Source organism: Carassius gibelio, chromosome B11 (genome assembly GCF_023724105.1).
Source record: "Carassius gibelio isolate Cgi1373 ecotype wild population from Czech Republic chromosome B11, carGib1.2-hapl.c, whole genome shotgun sequence".
NCBI classification, from domain to species: Eukaryota; Metazoa; Chordata; class Actinopteri; order Cypriniformes; family Cyprinidae; genus Carassius; species Carassius gibelio.
Genome location: NC_068406.1, coordinates 10,146,409 through 10,171,375, shown reverse-complemented (window position 1 = coordinate 10,171,375; position 24,967 = coordinate 10,146,409). Strand labels below are relative to the sequence as shown.

At 38.0% G+C, this 24,967-nt stretch overlaps 1 protein-coding gene across 5 annotated transcripts in view; it reads left to right on the top strand.

The window, feature by feature from the left end:
* Positions 1-24,827, top strand: part of LOC127968116 (transcription factor SOX-13-like) — a 27,362-nt gene extending 2,535 nt beyond the window's left edge. Inside the window, exons 1-14 of one of the 5 annotated variants that reach the window (XM_052569024.1) lie at positions 1,430-1,587; positions 11,819-12,035; positions 12,167-12,272; positions 13,136-13,222; positions 13,388-13,560; positions 13,689-13,757; positions 14,433-14,547; positions 15,600-15,676; positions 15,757-15,892; positions 16,560-16,681; positions 17,510-17,585; positions 18,125-18,292; positions 21,172-21,388; positions 22,900-24,827. In XM_052569024.1, coding sequence (XP_052424984.1) covers positions 11,820-12,035; positions 12,167-12,272; positions 13,136-13,222; positions 13,388-13,560; positions 13,689-13,757; positions 14,433-14,547; positions 15,600-15,676; positions 15,757-15,892; positions 16,560-16,681; positions 17,510-17,585; positions 18,125-18,292; positions 21,172-21,388; positions 22,900-23,146 — 1,809 coding nt within the window. In that variant the 5' untranslated portion in view covers positions 1,430-1,587; position 11,819 and the 3' untranslated portion in view covers positions 23,147-24,827. Of the gene's footprint in view, positions 1-1,429; positions 1,588-8,350; positions 8,555-8,926; positions 9,332-11,818; positions 12,036-12,166; positions 12,273-13,135; positions 13,223-13,387; positions 13,561-13,688; positions 13,758-14,432; positions 14,548-15,599; positions 15,677-15,756; positions 15,893-16,559; positions 16,682-17,509; positions 17,586-18,124; positions 18,293-21,171; positions 21,389-22,899 lie in introns of those variants that run through there. The other 4 variants (XM_052569020.1, XM_052569021.1, XM_052569022.1 and 1 more) reach the window with 4 other exon arrangements.
* Positions 24,828-24,967: the final 140 nt, after the last annotated feature.

The following is a 24,967-nucleotide window of genomic DNA, read 5'->3' as shown; positions in this document are numbered from 1 at the left end:
CAGTAGGGAGTCTCTGACCTTTTGCTTTTTCCCCTCATTTCTATCCATCTTATGTAAACGCTATGCCTTATTTTCTATTTTGCATCCCTCTCTGTTTCATCTCCATTTTTATCGGTCTCTTACTCCGTTTGAGAGGTCAGGAAACCAGCCGTGGTTCTCTTTAGCTGTCGGTGCGTCTATACATCCGGTCTTTGCAAAGTCTTGAGCCCAGATCACTTCACATGCTGATTTATACAAACTCTGTGGTGCTCTTATCTGACAGCCAAGGCTGAAATTACTATTAGAGCACTTTGGAGAGTAAACATCCTGAAAATGGGTTGTTTAATAGCTTTTTGGGTCCTCTTCTGTTTTCTGGGGCATGACTGAAGCAGGGTTTCATATCTAGATCAAAGTATTAATTGGCCTGACCAATATATTGATCAGTCATTTACTCCTTTCTATATCAAAGCTGAAACTATAAAACGGTTACGCTTTAACTATAGCTTACGCTTGGAGTTGTTCCAATCATACTTTTGTTCATCTCTCATATACCAGGGTAATTCTATTGACCTCATCCTGGTGATGCCTTGTTTGAGTCAAATGCATCTATAGGATGTCAGTCGCACAATGCAGAAAAAGTTGTGCTAAGAACTTCTGCTGAAACCTTTGCAGCACTGATAAACAGAAAACCTCTCGACATTATTTCCCATAGGCTAGAGAGTTTAGCTAGGACAGGCGAATGAACCGAAAGTCCATTCTTTCTGTTATTCAAACTTCAACCTCTTCTGTTGGGATCTGCATTGTTTCATGTGTCCTATCGAGCCGGGGTCTGATGAGACCGAGACAACAATAGCTTGTAAAGTGTGTTTTTCAGGGCTCACCACAACATCAATGAAATCAGACCGAGCAGGCCAGAGAAGCTCGCGCTGATAAATGCATTCGATCATTGGGGCTGTCCATCAAATCATCTTCATGCTTTGAATGTGTTCTGTTCAGCCGCTTGTGCTGGGAGTCAAAGAGCTCAGGGGCCCTGTCAGAAATATGAAATGTATCTGTAAAGATTGCATTGTAACCGTTTTGTTTTGTTCGTAATGTTTAGCGATATTGAAGACCTGCTGTAAAAACCCCTAACAGCATTTTGTTCAAAATGGTTTCCTTTGTAGTTGCAAGACTTATCACTGCTTCTAAGCAATGCATATGTCAAAAGTTAGAAAAGTCTGCACATTTTGTTGCTGTAAGTTTTGACACATTTCTGTAGATCCTTCTTAGGGCTTTAGCACATGAGAATACAGAAACTTTCTATAAATAATCCCTAATGGCAAGTTATCTTTGTCCGAAATGGTAAAATGGCTTTCCGCACGTGAGAGGTGGCAACTGGAAAGTGCCGTGAGACTAACTCTTCGCCTACAGGTTTCCCAAAAACCTCCAGTTCTTGTTCCACCTGCCCTCTTTACCATGAGATGAGCTCAGAGACCCCCGGCGGAAATTAGAAAGTCCTCCATTAGAACATTAGAACAGAGAAAGTGTCAGCACACAATCTGACAGCCACCCATCAAAACCAGCATCGCTCTCTTGCTTTTGTCATAACCGTAAACTCCGCCACCTTAGGTAAGACTTGTTTTGCAACTTTGCTTGCTTTGTCTTCAGATTGTTTTGCATTAAGTTTAAGTTTTATTTTTCATATAAATATACTTTGGCTTTTATTCGTTTTAATTGTTTTTAGTGCTTTGGAGGTTATATTGCATATTATAATCATTTATGCAATGGTAAAACAATATAATTTTCTATGCATCTTTATTTAATTTTGGCGGGACATTTATGCTGCAGTATTATTTTTGAGCCTGTTATATTATATTATATTATATTATATTATATTATATTATATTATATTATATTATATTATATATTAACATTACATTAAAAACTTATTTTTTTGAGTTGAGTAATGACCAAACAGGTTTGATCCTTCATGCTGCGACTGGACTTTTGAATTTATGTAGCATGTGTGTTTGTTCTGCACCATGTTCTCAGATTTATTAAAGTGTGTGAGGGGGAAAAGGTGAAGTTTCATGTGATGCAAGCTTCAACATGACTTTGATTTGGACTGAATATGCTGGTTTGGGTGTGAGCTTAAACAAAGGTTTTCACATAAAAGTTTCAGGGGCAAATTGCAGGGTGGATTTATGCCCTTTATGTATAATTGTTTAAATTAGGGGAAGAATTGTGCTGAATGAAAAGAAACTGAAAAGGGACAAAGAAAGGCAAACAAACGACACCATTCAGATCTTTTTCATGTGACGGAAATGTTCCCATGGGTCTAGTTTATAGGTTCTAGATTATGGAAAATATAGTAAAACGTCATTCAGAAATACTCTTGTGGCTAATTCAGGTTGAATTAAAACCGGTAAATAAAGGATGTTTTTAAATCGGGGAGTTTAGAAATAATGCAAGAAAATATTTCCTCCCTATCTTATCACTGTATAATCACTTATCACTCCTTCAGAAATATTTAAATAATAATTAATATGTAAATAATTGATTATTATGTCTTGCACTAGAAATATAAAAAAGCCACACTAAATGTGATATTCTATTCTGTTTGATCATTTACATTTATCTGAATAATAACGTCAGTGCAAATATTGTCAACAGATTTGTGTGGGCTTCATTTGTTTGTTTGTCATGTGTAAAAATACAAATGCCTTGCTATGTTCACTCGCAGTCGGATAAACTGTCATTCTAATACAGTAAGGCCGCTTTCAGTTGTAATGAATATGACCAGGAAATAGTCCTGCAGTTATTTGCATGAACTGCACCGGCCTCCGCTGTGACTTTTGAGAAAACAGCGTAGTGTTCCTGCGGGTTGATATTTTAATAGACCGCCGTAGCCTCATGATTTGTTTCTTTACAAATTAATCAAGGATTGTTATATATTAATTCGCGCTCAAACAAACGCTCCACAGATTGTACTGGGGAACTCGTATAATGACAGTTATTTTGAGGTTCGCAAAGGTAGTTGCTTGAAATTTTAGCTCTGAGAAAAACATTCAGGTTTATGCCTTTAGGATTTTCCTTTATCTTATTATACACCATTTCACATCACAAATTATTATTTTTGTTGTTGTTGTTGTTGGTAAAAAGAGAGTTATTGTATCCTTCTCTGTTTACGGGCTTTGGATTAGTTTGGAGAAAGAATAGAAAGGGAGAGTAAGAATACTGTTTTTTTTTTTTATATATATATGACTTGACAATTTTTTCTTTTTATTGCAGTTAGACCACAAACATTAAAAACTGATTTAAAAATGGTTCAATTGCTTATTCATGTCTCGTCAGATTCTCGGACAACTTTTTTTTAACCACGTTGTCTGACACCTGAGCTTTTCAATGAAAGAGAAATAACATGATTAGTTCCTTCTCACATTCCCAGTTGACTCATCGCTAACGTGGAACCACAGAAATGTATCATTTCGAACTTACAGAGAAAGCAATTTAATGTAGTGAAAGCGTGGGGGAAGCGCCTTTGCCAGAAAAGTCGTCAATTTATGCCACTGTACGTAAGAGCTGACAAATATCACCTCTCTACAGTTGAATCACTTTTTTTTTTTTCAGGATGGGTTTTAAATATAAAAGTTTAAGACTTTCTTAAAAGTTTGTATTTGTTTATAGAAGAGCGACTGCGTGGCATTGCTTCAACATCAGGTTGAAAGAAATGTATATATAATAAAAAAAAAACCTTGCAAATGTTTTTTTACTGCTGACATAATGTTATAATTAAAGTTAGGGCTTGATTCCAGAATGTGGGTAGGTTTTGTAGAAATGGGGGTTGTGTTTGTATGTTAGTGGAAGTGTGTGTATTTCTCGCCTCTACTTGTGCGAGATGTTTGAAGAGCATCTCTTGAGATGTTATCAGAGAGTGTGATACTGCATACTGATGTGGCTTTTAAATACAAGCTCAACATTTGTTAGCAGAGACACTTTTTCCAGTCACTCTTTTCCATGCTGCATTCGTTCTGCCTTGTTTGTGCACCGCTCTTATAAATGATTGGAGATTGTTTGCGTTTGACCCCGGTTCTTTTCCCTCTCGTTCAGGTTTCTTGGAGTCCAAGGCATGCAGCTCTTGCTTTTAGAGTTGATTTAGAAGAATAGTTCACAAAAAACGAAATTTTGTCCCTGTTTACTATAAAACCAAAGTCACCAATGCGGCTCCTTTCAGGACAAAAACAGTTTGTAATGTCCACATCTGCCTCCAAAGCTTGCAAAATGCAAGAAAAGCACCATGAGGGTTAGAAAAAAACATTTTTGGGTGAAATATTCTTAAGGTGTAGTTGAGTAGCTCATGGAGAAAACATTTTAAAAGCTGAAGTAAACTTGATGGATGGATTTTCTCGCACAAGATCTCAAATCCTTCTACAATTCCATCATATCCTTCGGACTTCCTGCATCACGCCTCCTTTTCCCACCCTTGTTTCTCTATTAACCGTTGTTTCTCAGCCTTGCGGTGAGTGTGTATCCTGTTTTTGACAGCAGGAGCCCACGTGCTCCGTCCTGTACCGGTAAAGTGGCCGGCGGGGTGGGGAGGGAGGGAGCGAGGCGCAGGGTCTCAGGATGTCCTGAAAGGTGAAGGTTTCGTCTTCTCTTCCTGTCTGGGTCCTCGTGTTGTGAGCGATGGAGCTCCACGATCTGCCCCGTTTGAATGTGGTAACATGACGGAGAAAAACATTTGAGGTCCTGCCTAATTTTAGCTTGATTTTGAAGCTTTTTTTTATTATTTACTCACCTTCATGTTTTCCGTAGTTTTGTGTGAGAAACATATTAAGTAGCTAGTTTTGATACACGAAAAAAAAAATTCATAAGATTTAGATAAAAGAAAGATTATTGGAGTATGATTTATAGTAAAATACTATTTCAGTCTTTCTACTTCAAAATGTCATATTTAATTCAATGTGTTACTTGCATATCTTTTGTAATTAATTGTGAAATTAACTATCAGTTTCTGGTTGAAAATTAAATATTATTTCAGACTTTCTGCTTCAAAATTTTTGCATTCAATGTTACTTGCATTCCTTTCGAAATTATTGTGAAATAATAAATTAGCAATTTTTCAAATTATTTTTTCAGTCTAGCGAGGCAGAGGAGGTGATTTACAATAAATAACGAATACGATTTAAGTTTGTTTTACACACACAGAAAAAAAAAAAAAAAAAAACGGTGTAGAATTTACCGAGAAATTGCTAATTAATTTCACACATAATTAAAGATAGGCAAATACATTTTTTGGGAGTAAATTAGAACAAAATTAAAAAAAATGTCAACTGTTCTTGTAAATCCATTATAAATGCATGCATTTGACTCTAAAAACAACAGGTTAAGCGTGTAATTGCAAACAAAAGGAAACTTTGAAATCTTTTCAATTTTTTTTTCAAAAAGGAAATTTTGAAGCAGAAAGACAGAAACAGTATTTACTTATGAAATGTATTCCAAAAATCCTTTTACGTATGATGCTTCAAATACAGGACTTAAATCATATTAACTACTTTAACTGCTTTTTATAAAATCATTTTTGGACCAAGATCACTTGGACATTGTACAAAATATCTCCTTCATGAGGGTGGGTGTATTATGAGTGAACTATCATTTTATTAAGATCAGTGGATTGTCCTAAATCATTCAGACAATTCAAACACTATGATGTTATGGTCAACACCCGCTGCTTCCCGGCACATCTTTGACCTCGAGACTATGACCTGTGGGTGCAGGTTGAATTACCTGTTGTGCTCCTCGTAGCACAAACCAGCCCGGTCCGGTCTCCATGACAACCACATAGAAGATAGACCCCTAACTCATTTCAGAGACCTGTAGTCATTCACGGACGCGCCTGCAAGACCCAGAGCCTTCTGGATCTGACGTTATGATCTCTAGCGCTGGAAAACACGTCTAATGGATGCGCGCAAACTGCGTTGCTCTCGTACACTTCTATAAAACAAATGGAAAGGGTTGAGATTGAATCGAGATTGGATATAAAAGTGTGCCAGGCTTAGAAAAAAGCACGTTTTAATGTATTTTGCCTTTGTCTTTCTTTGCCTGAAGGGGGTGGCGGACTTTTTTTGCAAAGGGGGCCCTTCACTAACATCTTTTATTCCCTTTCTCTTGTTATATTTCTTTATTCCAAGTGTGTTTTGTACTCGGCCTCCTTTCATTGCCCCCTCCTCTTGTCTCTCAGATAAATGCCACACTAGCCTTTCACTTGGCGCCACAATAACCGGACTGTTTTAGCCCAGAGAGGCACAATGAAGGAGGCTGCTTTTTAACCTGCATTTCTCAAAAGCACAAGGAGGAAAAAACGGCGGCGACCCACTCTCCTTTCTTTCTCCTCTCCCCCTCTTTTGTGTCCAGAGCGTGGTTGTACCATCATCCCATTTATATGTCTTATTTAGAAGATCTCAAAAGAACATGAGCCCAAAATTCTGGTCTTTAGAGCTGCTTTTGTTGTGGAAAAAGACAAAGTCGACTGGAAAAAGTCACGGACAATGTGTGTTTTGATGTACCATGCTGATTTATGGGAAATATGTGAGGCTACTGCTTCAGCTTTGAGCACTTTTGACCCCGTGGACTTTGAAAAATAGGCTATCTTAATTCATTTACATGCATCACGTGCAAATAATTGATTGACTTTTTTGTGTATGTGTGTGATCTTAAGTATACTTAAAATTAGCTTAATGTGTCAGAATTACAGTTTTATTGATTTGGAAATTACTTTCAATGTAATATTCAGTAAAATTAAGTTGCATTTTATCTTGAGCATGCATTCACTTTTGTCTAACTTTTGATTTAGTTGCTTATTTTGTTAGTCATGTCCAGCAAATGATTTCCAAAAATTAAAAAAAATTAAAAAAATAAATAGAAATTAAGCTAGAAATGTATTTAATAATAATTAAAAATATATTTTTTTAAAATTTCATTGACAAAATACTTGTAATTACTTTTTTCTTTCCCCCCCCTAATTTCCAGGAAGATTTATAGAAGGTTTGAATCTATATTCAAATCAAACATGGATGTATAGGTCACAAAATTCAGATGTCACAATTTCCGGGACCAAATGCAAACAATCAGATCCCAAAAGCAAACAACAAATGGTGCTAACGTACACCTACACTGTTACTACTAAAAATCCATAATCTTGATCTTTCATTTTTTTTCCTGAATTTGTAAAAAATTTCCATAATGGAAACTATGAGTCTGGAGTCTGTATCATAAATCACGAGTTAAGCTTAGCTTAAAAGCATGCTGTAAATGTATAGTACTCATAAACGGACACCGAGGTAGTATTTCCAATTGAAACGGTACCCGGAAACAATATTCAATTCGTCACAAACTAATGCATCTTTGGTTGTGAATCCATGTGTCCTTGTGGTTTCTACACTCCGTGTGTAAACCTTGTTGATTTGCATTGTTTTTTTTCCTTTCCTGCATTCAAAACATTGAGACCGGTGAGTTTAGGCGGGGACTATCTGGGGCTGTCCCCTGCACGGAAGAGGAAAATCCATCAAAAAAAAGAGCTCTTATTACACAAAGCTCATTGATCAATACTTAATGAAAACACATTTGCCTGTTTTTGAAGTTAGAGTCTGTATTGTATGTTGTAGGAAATGAGTTCTGACTACTAGCTTGCCACAAAGTTTACAAAAACTACTTTGTTTTTGCTTTTTTAGACACTTAGGATTTGCACGCTACTGTTCATCTGTGTTCTTGGCAAACTCAACAATTTGATTGTGATTTTAACGATCATCGTAAAAGTTGCATTGTAATATTTCCTATGACGTAAATGCCAAATAATTTTAGTTTTTACTATGATTACTAAGTGATTAGTTTTAAGGCGTTTCTTCAATAGTTTGTAATGCTTGTGCATGAACAATTGTTTAAGGCATTGAATAACCCACACCCTATAATTATTGGTCTGAAAGAATTAATTAGTACCATTGTTTTTCCAGAGTATGTTTTAGATGTTACATACTCTATTAAATTTTTTGTTGGTCTTGGGTTCATCGAAATGAAAGCGTTATTTAAACAATTTCCATAGGATAGTTTTTCTATCCATTTTTAGCATATATAGCATTAGTAGATATGTATCTTTTTTATATACATACGGCAAAAGTAAATGTCATCAGCAGTCAAATCAAAACGCAAACAAAATGTTCTGTATTTATCCATCTGATTTTCGTTTGGGCCATGTTTATTCCTGGATACTCTTCTCCTTTTTCACTTTCACAATGTTATCAAATCCCTATCTGTGTAAAGTACTCAGTGGAAAGTTATAACAGAGGCAAACGGCATGCAAATGCTACTGTTTGCCTTCGCTATAGGGCATACTTTTGTGGCCGCAGTTTTGCGCATCTTGCATTGAGAGCACCAGCTCTCTTCTCTATTCCTGGGAGGTCACTGGACAGTTTTTCTAAGGGGGTGTCCACTGTCTTCCATATAACAAGATGAGTTGCTACTTCAGACTTCCACACTGGCAAGTGGAGCGGTTTCCAAGAGACAGCCAGAAGACAATGAAAACTTACCAGATGCTCTTGAGGTTGGTAGACTGTTTGTGTAAGTCAAGGCTTTGAATCTTTAAGAGTACAGTTACTGGCAGGTGGGTTTGGAAGCTGCTGTCGTTCGGTTTCAACAGCTGATTGGACTTTGCGTCGCATGAAGCTTACAAACACTTCTGCTTTTAGCTGTGTTTTGTCTTAATTGAAACCCACCATCATCCAATGGGGTCTGCTGCATTCTCACAACGTCTCGAGTGCTGGTTTACAACAGGTGTTTGTAAAGTTAGAACGTGTCTAATTGTTACGTGCCTCTATTTGGCAAGTGCAATGATTTAGGGTGTTAAAAAGCAAAAAAAAAAAAAAAAAAAAAAGAGTCTTTGGACTTAAAGTTCAAACTGGTGTTGTGTCACTTTGAGTCTTCTGTTCGCTTAGATGTCGGTAAAATAATGTATTTGCACGCATAGGCTTGTTTTTGGCACTCCTGACAGTTTTGTTTGTGTTTTTGACAATTTTTGACAAGCCTGGCTTGTCACGATGCGGAAATTAACCACTTCAGGATCATCACAAGGAAAGGGAGAGTTCGAAACAACAAAGAAAACTCGTATTTGCATCAGAGGAGCGCGGGACAGAATGTGAGGCCGTGACGCGTTGCGACTTGTAAGGCAACTTAAGCTTTTGTCTCGCGTGCCCCCAACCGTGGGAAGTATTTTATTTCAGAGATGTTTTAGCTCAAAAGCAAAGAACCTGGAGGCTGATGTTATCTTAGTCAGTCAGAGCTCTTTGGGAATACGTTTCATGGCTCCACATCCGAGCAACAGGTAAGAACAAACTACAGGCGACTTCTCTTGGCAGTTACCATCAATCATATTGTTGATTCCTTTGGCTTGTTTTGCATGCGCTGACATAAGAGCTTGCCATTATATGTCTTATCGCTATCACCAAGTTATGACACATTCACGTTTTGCTTGGAGCAAAGATTAAAGAGGATTAAGAACAATGCTGTTAGTACAGACCTTTTGTGTGAGTGTGTGTGTGTGTGTGTGTTTGTGTGTTCTCTTTCCTTTTTAAAATCTGATTAATTCTTTACGGAAACCTGTTTTTGAGTATAGAAATCCTGATAGCACTTTAATTTAAGCACCAGTTCTCACTATTAACCAGTTGCTTATTAGCATGCCTTTTAATTGCATATGTATGCCTTATTCTTTAGATCCCTTAATCCTGCCTTATATCTACACTTAACAACTACCTTACTAACTATTAATAAACAGCAAATTAGGAGTTTATTGAAGTTAAAAAAGTTCAAATAAAGTCTGACTAAAATCTTATTTACTATTTAAGACCACTATGCTACATAAAGTTGCAAAATGTGATATTGTGCCATTTTGCGTCAATCTCAGCTCTTAGGATTTACCCATCCAACTGTTGTTTTTATTTTAGTTTTATTTTTTATGATGCAACATTCTTTAACACTTGTAAACGATGAGTGTGGAGAAGCTTTGCTCTAAAATTAATCTTTACAAGTCCGTTTAGAGCTTGAGGCTGTGCCATTTTTTGACAGTCAAATCCCTCCAAGCAAATAGCCGGAATATCTCTAGAACTACAAGTGCACTTGGAAGGAGCTGACAAATTCACACTTCCTGCACCTGGTTTGTGGATCAGCGCTCCTCAACTGGGGGAACAGAAATAATTTTAGCCTCGTCACAATAGGAACTTAATAGCGCAGACTCCTCGCAAGTGTTTATTTATAATGCACCAATGGTGGCAGGATCTTTCTTGAGTGCACTCGGTTCCCAGGGAAAGGAGGGGGTCTTGTCCTTGGTATCTAAATCTGATTTTGGGAAGACCGTATCAAGTTTGCAGTTCACACCGACGGTTTTGTAGTGAAAGAGTGACCTGAAACGAGTTTGACGACTGCCAGTGACTATCCAAAGTTTTAGTTTGTGGCACCTCTTCACACCCAAATGAAATTCCTGTATTTTTATAGACAAAACTTTGTTTGCTTGTAGGTCAGGCAACTACGTCAGAACAGAAAACGATGTCACTCCTTTTACCCAAACTACCCTTCTAGATTGGCAAATCACTACTTTGAAAAAACAGATTGTTCCATTGAATTCTCTTCTTCAAACAATTCAACCACGTTGCTCCGCTTAACTGAAAACATTTGAGTGTTCAACTTTATTCTTGTGTTTTAATGTAAATGCACAGGCGGCTTTTGTGTTTTCCGAGTGGATGAAAAAGTACAGGAGGAACTGGAATCGGCCCAGTGAGTGTTCCGCTTTTTCTTTTTTTTTCTTTTTCTTTTTTCTGCCACGGACCATCGGCACATTCCGTTTGTATTGTTATACCGCTGTGTTTCCTGCAGCCTATTGCTTTTGTCCATGTCATGCCCATTGTTTAAACTTCCTTTGTTCTTTCTCTATAACAATAGCCATTCTTGAGATATATATATATATATATATATATATATATATATATATATATATATATATATATATACACATGTATATACACCGAGAGCTAGTGATTGAAACACAAAAGGAGAGATGCATTTTCCGTCGTGTTTGTTTTCTTTGGGTTGTCTTGTGTTTCTTTTGTCATGCAAAGCAAAGGAGGAGAGGTGTTTATAGACTTCGGCTAATTTTAAAAATCGCCTTCTCTTTCTTTCCTTCATTCCGTCCATCTCTCTCCTCCTCTTGTCCTTCATTGCAGAAGGGTTTGCCGTGCTACTTGAGACGGCCAGATACTTGATGAGCACACTAGAGTCTTGCATCTGTTTTCTGACAGTGTGTTGACAGACTCGAACAACTTAGGATGCACGCACACACAACACAAACAAGCGCAAATATCCTCTCCCAACACCGAACGGCTCTTGGGCCCCAGAGACCCTGAAAAAGTGGCTTTGGTCAAAGAATTTGAATGGGGCGGCCTGTGTCTGGGCTCTACAAAAACCCTTCTGTTCCTTATGCAAAGCAGTCAGCTGTTGTTGTTTTTTTTTTTTTTTCCTGTGGTCTTTCTGTTCTTCCCAGACAGTAGCTGTACAAAACTGGAATACCCTTGTTAGTAATGCAGTCTTATGTGGTCTCTTCTTGCTGAAATGCTAATGTACCCAAGGCATTTTGCTTCTGTAATGTGACATATTTCTTCATGAAACAGAATATTTAATGAGACGGTGTGTAGGATGGGAATTGATTGGATGCTCCAGAGCACCTGTATATGATGTATATGATATGGTGATTTCTAGATTAAGATGGACTAATTAATTGTGATTTTAATTTTCTAATTGTCTGAATGGTTTGGTTTTGTAGAATGTGTGAGCCCAGTCCACCTGCTGTACATCCCCACGCCAAGGGCAATGTGACCATGATGGGTGTTGGTATCAAGCTTGAAGACGACGAATCGGGAGGAAGAGTCGTCCGCCGAGAATCCCAGCAGTCCTCTCCAGTCAGTGATTGGTCAGGTCGGCAGCTGTCCGACAGAGACGACTCTGAGAAGTCAGCGCCCCCTAATGCACAATCGCCTTTGGTATGAAGTGTTTATGAATTTTAAGTTGTTTGTTTTATAAATGAAAATAATTGTTTTGTTCCCCAATTGTTTTTATGAGATATAGGATTTCTGTAGCGAGTAATTAACCTCATGGTTCCTGTGTTTTTTAGGCGAGCTCTCCCAGTAAAGACCCAGTACGATCATACACACCTGCCAGTCAAGATGGAGGCAGTAGAGCTCATGATAAGAATGACAGCAAGCCTAATGTCAGTGAGGGTAAGTTCCTTAGTTCCAAGTAAACGGTTCCTTCAGAAAAAAAAAAAAGAAAAAAAAAAGGTCTTCACGGAGTGCTAATTAGCATATTCGCACTTGGTCCATGGCATTCATTGTGTTCCAATGTTTCAAGGCGGCTGTTTGAGAGTAAAGAGGTTTTTGAAAGTTTTAATTTTGATGGAAACCCATGCAAGTGGTTTGTCTATGTGTGTGTCAGCAATTAGAATGCCATTGCTTTTAATGCACTCTTCATTGAGATGATCCAATTTCCTACTTTGCTAAGTTCTGTGAAGCCTCTTAGTCCTCGAGTGTTTTCCTCAAAAGGCTTTCCTTTTGTTTTCACACATTCTATTAATTTTTTTTTTTCCTTTTGCTATAACTGGGGGTTTTAGCTCAAGGATTTCCAGTACATTGTTTCACTCTTCGAGATGAATTTTTTTTTTCTTTATTTGCTTCTCTATTATGCTACTCTTTGTCTAAGGTGCTTCATTATGTTTGAGTATAAATATATATTGTAGATTGTTAGATATATTAAATTATAAGTAAAATTCTCTCTCTCTTTATATATATATATATATATATATATATATATATGTATATATATATGTGTATGTGTGTGTGTGTGTGTGTGTGTGTATGTGTGTATACACACAGTATATTTATAGAATTGAATTCCAATTTAATTAAATAATTTTTTTATAAATAAATAAATAAATAAATATATATATATATATATATATATATATATATATATATATATATATATATATATATATATATATATATATATATATATATTTTTTTTTTTTTAAATTATATCTGTTCCTCCTCTTTTTATTATTATTTTGTTTTATTTAATTTTTTAGTGATGCCTACTATTGAAAAACTTCTCAATACGGACTGGAAAGAAAAGTTCCTTGGGAAGGGTCTTCATGGCAGTGTTAACCTAAAAGGTAAATTTGTCTTTATACTGCACATACACGCACTTTGTCATGCATCACCAAAATAGAGCAACCATATAGTGTTGTTTCTATGTGTTCCATTGTGGATCATCTCACATTTGTGTTTCACTGACACCTTCTGCCTGACCACCAGCATGTGTGCGTATGTGTTTACAGGAACCCCAGAGAGTCTGGCAGAGAAGGAGCTTCAGTTGTTGTTGATGATAAACCAGCTCTCTGGTCTGCGAGAGCAGCTGCTAGGAGCTCATTCTGAGCAGAGGAACATGGCCGCTCTGCTGCTGGAGAAACAGCAGCAACAGATGGAGCTGGCAAGGCAGCAGCAAGAACAGGTGTGTAAACACTTTTATTTGAAGCGTGAATTTTTTTTAAAGAAAATTAAGAAAAAGCAGTGTCAAATGAAATCAAATACATCATTATGGGAGTTAGTTTGGTTTCTAAATTCTGGTTGTTTGTTTAGATTGCCAAACAGCAGCAACAGTTGATACAGCAGCAACATAAAATCAACTTACTGCAGCAGCAAATTCAGGTGAGGCTGAATATCATGATTTAAAATCTTGCAGTTTATTCCAATGTATGAATTGGGACCCATCTTAAGATCATAAAGGAATAGTTCACCTAAAAGGATTAAGGGGCCATTCAAATATCGGGCCTAAAAGGTGTGGAAAACGCTAGGCGTGCCGCTTTCTACTTCTTTCCAAAGCGCTCGGGCAGAAGCGCTCCTTATGAGTCTGCCTTTGCTAAGCAACCATGACGCGTTCTCTCCATGAAGACGCAGAAATTTCAGCAAAGGACAAATGGATTTGCAGCACTAAAATCGCTTGCAGTAGCTCTGCTACTAAATTTATTTCAAAATTGCAATCCATATACAACTATGATCAGCTGTTCCTTCATTTTGGCTGAGTTGTTACGGGAAAGGATGAAGCTGATTGGTTAGTTCTTGTCACATGACCCGTGGTGCGCTTGCGGCATTCTGAAAAGTTGAAATGTTTTTAACTCGATGCAGTGAGGACGCGCCTGGAAAAAACAGGTGCCTCGTACCGTGTGCGCATCGCGACCGCGTCGCTTCCATTATAAGCGTGCATACCGCGCGGAAAATAACGAACTTGCTCGCACAAAAGACGCGATATGTGAACGGCCCCTTAATCAGCTTTTCTTTGGGTGAACTATTCCTTTAAGGTGTTCTCTGTGACCTTTGACCCAGCAGGTAAACATGCCATATGTTATGATCCCTGCCTTTCATCCCAATGCCCAACCGATGCCAGTCACCTCTGAAGCCCAGATGGGTTTGCCTCTGCAGCCCATTCCCTGCAAACCAGGTGAGATTCACTAAACCCTCGGTAATTTCCTCAACTCCCCTCCTTTCGCCCGATGCAGTGAATTGTTCGCACATCTTGATACAGGCATGAAAGACCTACCTATAGGCATATTGAGCAACAGTTTGCTTTTACAAACTTCAGATGGATCGAACAGCATCTGTCAAAAAATCGCTGAATAATTTACTTAAAATATTATCCTTTGTTGGTTATTTGAAAAACTTGTTTGCTCTTGCTCTTTTCAGCATACGCTTATCAGCAGTCGTTTGTATTTTTAGATAATAAGTAGACTGGAGCAAAGCTGAATTGAAAGATTTAATACTTGCTTTTCTAGAAATCTATGACCTGCAAAATAATTTTTTCCTTCTCTTAATGCATGTTCGTCTGAAGGTCTGTTCTGTAATGTAAGTGGTTATTGCATGAATTGATGGCTTTGCTCATGTCTTTGGCCCACTTAGAAAGCGCTTCAGAAAGAAAGAATAATTGAACGGACTGCCTGAGTGAATTTCTTGCACATGCACTGAAGAACAGCTCAGGGTTGGCCATTGATTTAGAGTGTATATTGATCTGGTAAAATACAGAGCGGGTTATTTGCATTGACGTCTGTAATGTATGGCACTGTGTCCTCGCTTGGTTAAAAGACTCTTGTGAACGCTCAACTCTGATGCCTGTATGCATGTACTCTCGTCCCTTAGAAGATGAAGGGTAGAAACGAACAGGGAACAATAGAACAAGTGTATGAGCTAGTCGGCTAACACAGTTGAGCCACCTTTGTAATGAACCCTGGAGTAGAGGACCAAGGACTCAAGTGAATCTGAGCTCAAAGACTTTATTCAGCTATATTAGAGATGTTCTCAGGCGATAAACACTTTGGGAAGTTTTTACCTTGAAGTTAGACATAGAAATATTGACCTGAACCTAGCCTAAAACCTAATAGTTGGCCAAGTCCCATTGGGCTTGGGTTGGGTAGTAGATCTCTAGCATGTTGACTGACCATTTATTTTTGTAAATCCTTCAAGTTTCAGTCTTCTGAATTTAACTTTCTTTGTTTTTAGTGGAGTATCCTATGCCGTTGCTGCCTAATCCACACTCCGCCCAAGTCAAAAGGTCCAGTAGCACAGTCTTTCGCCAGGTACCCTTTCCTTACGTTGTTGCAGGTCATCTCACTTTGTTGTATCCATTAGTGTATCTCATAGTGACTTTGTTCTCCAGGATACCTGTCAACCCCTCAACCTCACGGCTAAACCCAAGACCCCAAGTCCACAGGCACTGGAAATGGCCCACTTGCAGACAGGGTACCGACCCAGAGATCTGTCGCATAGCCCTCCTCGATCTGCCCTCAGCCTGAGTATGTGACACTACACCTCACTAAACACATCCAGACTTTAACATAATTTGCTTGGAAGGTTGAAGCTATGCTTTGTGTTTTGAGCTAATTTGACAAGTCCAAAGATTTGTTTTGTTACAACCGATCTTGCAACAACCACAGAACTGTTTAGTAGATTTAGACCGTGACCGTAAATTTCTTTATTACAGTTCCATAACAAGTTCCACAACTTTGTTGTGCTGTCAGGTGTGTCAGAAAACACCTCTACCTCTTTATGAGTCAGACACATCCACTGTGGTTTTCCTGCCATCGCATTGTTTGAGAGGGAAGTACTTGAGGTTCACATTCAGAAAAAATGACCCTGTTAGAAAGTACCCTTCTCCTACTATTAGAAAGTACCCTTCTCCTCCCTATTCCTTCTGCCAATACTCTTCTATCCCAAGTATTAACGGCAGTTCAGAAAACCTGTTCCCCCCTTCGAACCAGCCTCTAAGAATGTGTCAGCACCAGACGTGACTGTTTGTCTCAAGCCTTTGGACTCAAGACTAGGGGGCTCATCCGGGACAGGATCATATACTTGAGCTCGAGCCAAGTGCTTTATTTGTGCATCACAAGACGGAGAGGGATAAATATGTCTCTCTTGACCTTGTCTAAAGTTTCCTTTCTCTCTCGCCCTTTCTCTCTTCAGGCTTCTTGGGAGAGGGTGATGTTGTGACACAAGCCATTCATGATGCCCAGCAGCTGTTGCGTGGAGGACAAGGCCCGACAGGCAGAGAGAGGGACCGTGAGAGGGACAACAACACAAGGCTGGTGAGTTGACGTCTTAGCGCACACACAAACACGCTTTCAAGATACTCCACACCCCAGTTCTCCAAGGTTCCTCACGGCACCTGGGGCCCGCTGTTTGTCACCATTGGTCATTGCGTCAAGGCCGAAGCATCGGGGCAAGTGTCCATTAATGGCTCACACTTGAAGTGCCTCTCTTTGAGAACACCCACTGTGTTACAAGAGAAGAGGGGCGGTCAGGGTCAGCGATGGATATTGTTTTACAGGGGTTCATGATATCGGTTAAACAAGGGGTACATTCCCCTTTCAGCCAAGAACAGCTGTTATTAGAGGCCCACTGCAACTTGTGTGTTCACTCGTTTGTATACGTGGCGATTGCAGAACAGCCTCGGGTCTCCGTAGACACCTGTTTCGACAACCACTTTGTTTCTCCTTTCGAGTTCAGTTTAACCGCAGGGAGATATGACAGTGATTTCGCCTTTGTTGTCAACGGGGTTTTGAAGCATTCCACTTAAACCTGTTTTTACAGCTTGACACTTGTAGAACTGTTTTACGTGCTCTGGAAAATGCAGGTAGACGTAGACAACAATCCCGAGCAATTTGAAAGTGAGATAAATATAACTCATTAATGTTTGAATTAATGTTTGACATTTGACAACCACAAATGTCCCTGGAGCTCTTTGTGTTTGTTGCTTTTGTAATGTTGTCCGGCTTCTGTAGAAACGGTGCTAACATAAAAAGCAATTCCTGTTCCAGCTGGATGCATTGATCACTGATGATTGTTTTTTATATATATATATATATGTTTTAACATAAGTCTTTCAATCTGTTTGCCTGTTGATTTATTATAAGGAGGCGTCTCGAGACCGGATGGATGATGGACAGTCCCTGCGGACGAATGAGGACCACCTCAGCAGTGACTCTGAGGGTATGTATGGGTCAACTTAGAAATTTTTCACATTTTTAGTTTTATGTTTATTTAATACATTAATAAGCATACTCCCAGGATGTTGTGCTTTAGCTGTTCACACGGGAAAGTCTTTAAATTAGTTTTGCACAGCTTCTTGCGGTGATGCTGTCTACTTTGCAAACCATTTTGGTCTTATGTAAACGCCCCCTAAGAGACCTGTCCAATCATCTCATCCCAATCGACTTATATATGGCTACCAGTTTAGTTGACTAGTCGTTCAAATTTCTAATTGTGAAATAGTGGTTTAGCCAAGAAATTCAACTTGATCACAAATTTGAGCTTTGTGTGCTTTTCTGATCAAATAAACAATTGCCTTATGAATGCATATGAATTTATGACTGTTTCTAATTTAATAAAAATAACTCTTTAGCATGCAGCAAACACAGATGCCACCTGCCTATGTAATTGCATTTGGCTGCAGGGCGTGGAGTCAAACAAAAGGAAGTTGTGTGTGTCTAGACTGATTGTTTTGTTTTTAATCTTGTTGTTCCCAACAGGGCAGATGGCAATATCTGGTGTGGGTAACTTTGGTGAATCCCGGACTCCCTCCTCTGGCCACATCAAACGTCCCATGAACGCCTTCATGGTGTGGGCCAAAGATGAAAGACGACGTATCCTGCAGGCATACCCTGACATGCACAACTCCAGTATCAGCAAGATCCTCGGTAAGAGAGAATAGAGCCGCTGCTTTAAAAAACCTTAGATTTTACCGATAGATATTGATTGTTAATATAGTTGGTAACACTTTTGATGAGGGAACACTATTCACTATCAGCTAGTTGAATGCATATTAAAAGGATATTGGCTGTTTATTAGCACATATCAATGCATAACCATATTCTACATTCCTTAAACCTAAACATAACTACTGCAAACACAACCTTACTTACTATCAATAAGCAGCAAGTTTTAAGCTCAAAATACCCCACAGATCATTAATTATATCATTTTGAAAATACCTATTTTTTTGTGGAAGCAGAAACGCACTGTTTTTTGTTCCCGTCTCTTTAAATGCAAAACAGTAAATAAATTAATAAATCTGTCTGCTCTGAGGCTGGGACTCTTAAGTGCTCTGTGCAGCCAAAGACAGAACGGTTTGCATGTTTTGCTCAAACTTTCACCATGGCATTAGAACTCGTCGTTTGCGCAAACACAATGACAGCACCGTGGGTGTAAATTTACAGATTAAGGGGCGGTAATATTAAAATGAGATCCCTTTTCAACATCACTTGGGAAGTGAAATCAGACGTGCTCGTTGTTTCTGAGGCTTGCAGAAAACGGCATAACAAAAAAAAATTACTGGGTTAATCTTTTTCATGTTTCTTTGTTTGGTATATGCACTGGGGACCTGATTATAGCAATTAAAACGTGGAAAAGTCAGATTTTCATATGTCACCTTTAGCAATAGTTATAAAATAAAACCATCTTGAGATTAAAGTCGTTAAATTTCAATAAAAATGTCAAAATAAAATGTTGAGATTAAACATATTAAATTTCAAGAATAAAGTTGTTATTTTTCGAGAAAAAAATCATTAGTTTAAGAAAAAAAGTTGAAATAAAATGTTGAGAATAAACTCATTAAATCACGAGAAAAAAGTAGTTACATTTCTAGGAGGGACTCGAGAATAAAGAGACTCAAGTCAAGTTCATTTAGTCTCGATGGACAGAGTCAAACAGAACAAAGCATTTGATGCGATTGACTATGGTTCGAATCCGTCTTTAGCCAAACTCACTTTTCTTCCATATCTCATGACATATCCCTACATCCCTGCGCATTACTCTCCAACTTGCGCCACTACAGATGCCGTTTGACACTGTCCAACAAGATGAAATGAACCTGTCACAAGTGTTTATTCTCAATTTTTTTCTCAAAATTGGACAACTTATTTTCTCGTAAAATTAGTTTTTTTTCGTACTTTAATGAGTTTATTCTCATCATTTTATCTCAACTTTTTTCTCGAAATTTAACGACTTTTACTCAAAATTTTGTGACTTTTTTTCTCTTAATTAAATGACTTGATTCTCAAAATTTTATTTAGACTTTTATCCTAGAAATGTATTAAGTTTTTTCTAAAAAAAAAAATAATGACTTTATTTTTTAAATTTAATAAATATTTATTTAGAAATTTTTCTTGAAATTTTAAGATTTTTAATCTCAAGATGGTTTCACTTTTTATTATTGCTTGGCCCTAATCTTATGTACACCTTTAATAGATTGTTATATTTAGAAATTATTAGCATGGCATGCACATAAATGATTGATACACATCTGACACGTAACTCTAATTTGCACATTTTAATTTTTGTACTTAGTCTTTCACTCTGCCCATAGATTTTTAAGATAAGCACATTGTTAACTTTGTCCATCAAAGTGCTTTCATAATTGTCCTCTTGTCAAAGAAAAATGTTGCTGTCAAATATTTTTCACCATACTTTCCATCAACGAATGCTCTACTGACTATAATGTCTCTAATCCTTCCTCTTTGTGGATTCTGAAGCACCTGTTCCGACAACATTGTCCTCATTGTTGTATTATTATTTCATCTCCTCTACCCCTTTATCTTTCTCTTGAGATCAGTTGTTTATTGTTGGGATGGGCTGAGGGGTTATGGGAACGTTCAGTTTGTTATGCTCACAGCTAATCCTACAGTCACAAGTGTAGGTGTTACTCTGTAAAACACGTCTATATTTTCAAACATGCAACTTGCTATTGCCCCCTGGAATGAAGAGGAGGACACAAGGTCTTGAAGGTTAAAAAGGGGTCACACTAGAGCACGAACAGCCACCTGGCTCCTGGGGTTACAGGAAAACAACACCCAAAACTTCAGCCCCCTCATCCCTTGCTGCACCTCTGCCTTCCTCAGTTCTTTCCTTTCGCAAAACCCTCTCATTCCATTCCATTGTGATGACACTGACACCCTCCTGATTCAGGCTTTCTTTTCCTCCTGAACATGGCCTGCAGCCCCTTTTAGTACACACCTACGTTTCTGTCAGTTTACTGTCTTTTTAGCCCAGAGCACACTTTAAGAGGCAGCGCTATTGCACGTATGAAGTCGATAAATCAAATTCTTCCAGTGTGAAAAATGTATAACGTAGTGTATTAGCTCAATGAATTCTTCAGGTCAGTAATTGTTTTTTCTTCTTCTTTGCACTGCTTTGTAATTTCACTTTAATTTATCTCTCACTTCCCGGTCGATGTGGAATTTCAACTTTCACCGACTCTCAAAAAAAACTGAAAAACCTGCTCCAAATGTTTGGATACTTCCTTCTAATAAAATGGTTTAAATTATTTAATTATTACTGACAGGTGCATATAATATACAGCCATGCAATAAAATTTCTTACTGTAATAGCAGTATCATCTATCAAGCAATTATTTGCAGGATCATCTAGTGAAAAACATTTCTGTCTGTAAATAAACAAGCTCTCATCAAGCACATGGGTGTGTTGTTTAGGTGTCCACATTCTTTTGGTGCCCACATGTAGTACTCCTTTGGTTATATGATAGTGTATCTTACATATTGTTATTCTTGCCATCCCTTAGGTTCCCGGTGGAAGTCCATGTCCAATCAGGAGAAGCAGCCGTACTATGAAGAGCAGGCCAGACTGAGTCGGCAGCATCTGGAACGTTACCCAGACTACAAATACAAACCCCGGCCGAAGCGGACCTGTATCGTGGAGGGTAGACGACTGCGGGTCGGAGAGTACAAAGCCATGATGAAGAGTCGACGACAGGAGCAACGAGTTTCTTACCCTCCAAGGTGATGCCTGCTGACACACTCAACAGATCATCAGACTTCAGAACATAAATAAAACTGTCACCAGTCTTTTGGGTCTGTGTACGTTTTTCAAGTTTGAAATGAAATAAACAGAAACTAGAAAATTTTATTTATTTATTTTTTGGTTCGTAGGTACAAAACGGATAAATGACTTCAAAATTCATTTTCCCCTTGTGGGCGGTCATAATCTGAGACATTGTTTAATATCAAAAGTAACAACGCACAAAACTTAGCCTATTGCGATTTATAGGATAGGAGGCACTATATGTACGGTTCATCCATCCACTGAAACAGAATCGATTGGGATTTAAGAATCAACATTGGCTCACAAAAATGAGAATCTATTAAAAAAAATATATATATATATATTTTGTTGTTTTTAGTGCCCTCTCCTGTCACTGTGGTGTTGAATGTGAAAAGCAAACCTCTACATTGCGAGTAAATCACTCGCATATCGTCAATCTAGTGGGTAAATTATGTCTAATACTAGACAATGGCTAACACACTCTCAGATTTTACTCGCCAGTGTGTGAGTTGGAGGCTAGTATAAGTTTAGCACAGATATGTTTTCACTCACTGAACACTTCAGAGTTTCACTCTCCGTCAGGCGATCTGTGTTATTTTTCAGTTTGTCTCGATGGATGCGCATTGCACCTGTACTTGATGTTCCGTAAACTCTAGTGTGAAGGTGCACACCTCGTCGTCACTTTGTCTCACACACACGGAGAGAGAGAGAGAGAGAGAGAGAGAGAGAGAGAGAGTTGACGCGCTACATGTAAACTATAATCTTTGTTGTTGTCAAAATAACTGTGTTCCTTTGGAACTCTTCAGCGTTTAAGAACTGCTGTGTTTTCCAGTAGTAGGTGGAACTAATGCACAAACGACAATCTCATTGGCTGGCACTCACCTATTATTGTTCCTGTTTTAATTTCAGCAAATCAGCTTGAGTGAACACACACAACCTGATTAATATTCATAATCCAGTAGCTCATTAATCCTTAGTGCTTTTTAAATTGTTCTCATCTCATCAGTCTGGAGAGTAAACTAAAAAATGTACTAGCCAATGGCGATTTAATTACCAAGATGTCCGTCGAGGGTTGAAAAGTGATGCACTCTCTGTGACGAACAGTCTCTGTTCATCTGTTCATAAATAAATAAATCTTATAAATATTAAAGTATACCGCTACCTCTGATCTACATATAAAATGTTGGTCACAAATTTTTGGTCACTTTCTAAATAATAAAAGTATAGTGCATCTACTACTAATTATAAATAAACAAATTGGTTTTTACAGATTCTAAAATTTTATAAATGATGCATCGCGCTACAAATAGAAACTTGAAGCTGATGCACTTTTTTAATTGATACATCGCCTCTTTAACTTATGCTAATGCAGATCGGTTGATGCAAATCGGTGAATCGTACCATTACAATAATGCAGTCATCAGTAATGTAAAATACCTGATGTTTGGTTTGACGTTTATTCCCACAGCCAATCAGAGCAGCAGCTACCGTACCCCTCCAGCGAAGGACAGTACCCGACCACACCGGTGTCAAGGGCCCCATTGCCTTTGCACCCTGCCCTCCTGGAGCACTACCTTCCCCGGGGTCTGGAGCCCCCAAAAGGCCAAGGGAGCGAGATGCGGGAGGCCGTGAGGCCCAGACAGCCCTACAGCGAAGGGGAGGAGAGTGACGCGGGTGAACGCAGTGAGGGAGAGCTGGTCGTCCTCACTGACTGAGACCGAACAAGGAAATAATCAGAGGACAGAGAGGGTGGAAAATGTGATGAATGAGATGGAGAAAATGAATGGGAGTTTTTGCAATCCCTCCCTACAACATGATGGTGTCCAATATATGGTATAGGTCAGTGTTTTTCTGTCCAGTTGTGAGGAGGTCCTGGTTTCAAACCCGCCAGATCGGTCACATGGTTCTCTAAGGTTGTTTAGGAAGGCAGCAAGCATGATAAACAAAGCACAGATCTTCATTCAGTTTTCTGATTTTTCCAGTGGTTTAGGCCAGACATCCAGGATAGGTCTTACATACTGACCACAGTCTGGAAAAAGCAAGACTTTTTCAATCTACGCTATTCATCATGAGACTGCACATCTCGAGTCTTTGGAAGGCATTGTGAAGCTGGTGTTCAAAAATAGTTTTTCAGATCATCAAATATCACTGGATTTATTTCGAATCGGCTTCTTTATAAGGGGTACAGATAAGTGTAAACAGTTCACACAAAAAAAATGAAAGATATAATGGTCCGTAAACTAAAATATATATATATATATATTTTTTTTTTGACAAACTATTTCTTTAAATGGTCAAAGTGTGATGAGCTATGAATCATTTTGCCATAGAAAAAAAAAAAAAAACCCTCTCTGTGTTATAATGCTTCTTGATGTCACCAGGGTTTTCCTGCAAAAGTTCCTGTTAAGACTGTGCCAAGGTACTTTCCAGAGCTCAAGGGCTTGAGCAAAAAAAGAAAAGAAAAAGAAAACAAGTAGACTTGGAAAAAGGAAGGAACATTCCTGAACTCCTTGTCCAGTTTATAATACAGCTATAACGACGATTGGAGACTGTTCTGTTAGGGATTAAAGCAGCCTGCCCCTTTAAGACTCGCTAAGAGCAGCGAAGGTTGGTGGCGGCCTCTTCTGTTTGAATCTGGTACTGCACTTAAAATATATATATAAAAAAAAAAAAAAAAATCATATTTTTGTTTCTTTTGTGCATTTAGTGCAGCATAATCACTTGAAATGCACTTTCCCCGAGTAATATATTTTTTCAGACCCTCATGATTCATAATATAACTTTTTTCGTTCAGAGTAGAATTTTGCACTTGTACATATGCAAATCATTTCTACTATTCATTTTGTGAAAGGAGATGTGAATAATGTCCTTCCCTCAGATTATTCCCAGTTTTTAAATTGTGGTTTACTTTTCTATTTGTGTGTGTGTGTGTAGAGTGATTTTGAGCTGAAGAAAATAACAGAGTTATCATTCCAGCAGTTCTTAAGACCAGGTCCATATTTTTGGGCTGTTAGTCAATTTACAGTTGAGCTGAAATGTAAACATTTTGTTAAAAATTATAAGCGTTTATATTTTAAAGAGGAGATATTTTAGATATCTGCTGGTGGACTGTTAGGATAAACCTAACTTGTTAAAGGAAATGATGACGTATGTAGCTGGACACAGATATAGTTTGTATTTTATCTGTGGAATGAACCCATGAGGGGGAAAAAATATGATTTGCAATCTGGACAACTGTTGCAAAACCAGCTGTTGTAAAATATAGATATAGAATTTATTTTGTTTATAAAAGTGTATAATTTAAAGGTGTATGTTTTTTCTTCTGTATGTTGCATTTTTCCAAGCAATTTTTTTGTGGTTTGTTTTTGAAGCATAAATAAAAAAAAATTATGTTTACTTCTGTGGTTCAGAATAATTTTTTTGTATTTTTGGAGCGAACAACTGGATTCAGTAAATGCTCATTATTAATCCAAGTCATAAACATAACTACATTTAGCATTATGCCCAAGTCATAATCATAAGTAATAGGGTTAACT